Raw genomic sequence first — 1,623 nt, forward strand, 5'->3', positions numbered from 1 at the left:
ATTTCTAGTACCAAAACAACAAACAAACAACTAGTAAACTGGCGTGGTGGCACACTTGTAATCCCAGTGCTTGGGAGGCTGAGACAGGAGGATCACACAGGTTTGAAGCCAGCCTCAGCTACTTAGTGAGGCTCTCGGCAACTTGGTGAGAACCTGTTTCCAAATAAAATATAAAATAGGTCTGGGAGTGTACCCTAGAAGTAGAAAGCCCCTGGATTCCATCCCCCGTACTACAACCCCCCCAAAAATTATTAGTTTTTAATACTTTTACTAGTCTTTTTTATATATATATATGTATTTATATACACAATATTCATTCTTTTTAAGTAAATTTATTATAAGTAATTGTAATTAACTATAGATAACACAATTGTCATTGTGTAATTTTGTTAGTTACTTATATACCCTTTCTTTCTTTCTTTTTTTTTTTTTTTTTTTTTTTTTTTTTTGCGGGTCTGGTAACGGAACCCAGGGGCATTCTACCAATGAGCTACACCCCCTGCCCTATTTTTTATTATTTATTTTGAAACAGGATCTCCCTGAGTTGCAGAGGGCCTCACTAAGTAGCTGAGGCTGCCCACGAACCGTGATCCTCTGGTCTCAGCCTCTCAACTGCTGGGATTAGAAGTGTGCGCCACCACACCCTTTCAATGAATGTGTACAGTTCTGGATTTTTTTCTCTTTGTTTCAAATTTCAGTAAAATACAGCTTATTTCTCTTAAATACAACAGTATTTAGGGAAAAAAGAAACTGAAACAAGATAGCAAATTGTTGACAAGTTTCCTAAGCCCTTTTTTTTGTTTTTTTTTGTAAGTGACAAATTTAAATCATTTTTAGCATTTTGAAATACTTGTTTCCTAATGTTCTCATCATAGCCTGGTCTTGCTGGGTGTTAACATTATTCTGGCCCTTCGCCTTTTCTCCGCCATCGTGGTTCGAGCTCCTGACTCACTTCCTCGCGATGTCTTCACACAAGACTTTCAGGATCAAGAGATTCCTGGCCAAGAAACAAAAGCAAAATCGTCCCATTCCCCAGTGGATTTGGATGAAAACTGGTAATAAAATCAGGTACAACTCCAAGAGGAGACATTGGAGGAGAACCAAGCTGGGTCTGTAAAGAATTAGACATGAGATGGCACATATTTATGTTGGATCAAGGACGTGATCATCTTGCTGCATCAGGCTGAAAATGAATCTGATCTCCAGTGATAAAAGATGCATAGTACTGGGCTTTGTTTTTTTCAGAATAAATATGTGAAACCTTTAAAAAAAATTATTCTGAAGGGACAAGAACACCTGTGGGTTTGGAGGTTTTTAAATTATTTTGTAAAAATTTATTAGATGACATATTAATGAGAATTACATGTCATTGCAGAGAAGTTTAGCAAATATAGAATATTTTGGTTTTTGTTAATATTTTCTTTAAAATAATTTTATATATAAATTTTTTTGCAGTACCGGGGATGGAATTTTACCTCCATGCTATACCCCACCCCTGTTTTTTATTCTTTATTTTAAAACAGGCTCTCACTGAGTTGTGAAGGACCTCACTAAGTAACTGAGGCTGTCCATGAACTGCGATCCTCCTGTCTCAGCCTCTCTAATGCTGGGATTACAAGTGTC

General features: G+C 36.8%; 1 protein-coding gene across 1 annotated transcript; it reads left to right on the plus strand.

Annotated features, from left to right (window-relative positions):
- Window positions 1-961: 961 nt before the first annotated feature.
- Window positions 962-1,117, plus strand: LOC308260468 (large ribosomal subunit protein eL39-like; the record flags this gene model as incomplete). Its single annotated transcript, XM_080691814.1, has 1 exon — window positions 962-1,117. One exon carries the CDS (start codon window positions 962-964, stop codon window positions 1,115-1,117), a length of 156 nt encoding a protein of 51 aa, XP_080547940.1.
- Window positions 1,118-1,623: the final 506 nt, after the last annotated feature.

The sequence above is a fragment of the Muscardinus avellanarius genome (assembly GCF_963383645.1).
Source record: "Muscardinus avellanarius genome assembly, chromosome: 3".
Taxonomy (NCBI): Eukaryota; Metazoa; Chordata; class Mammalia; order Rodentia; family Gliridae; genus Muscardinus; species Muscardinus avellanarius.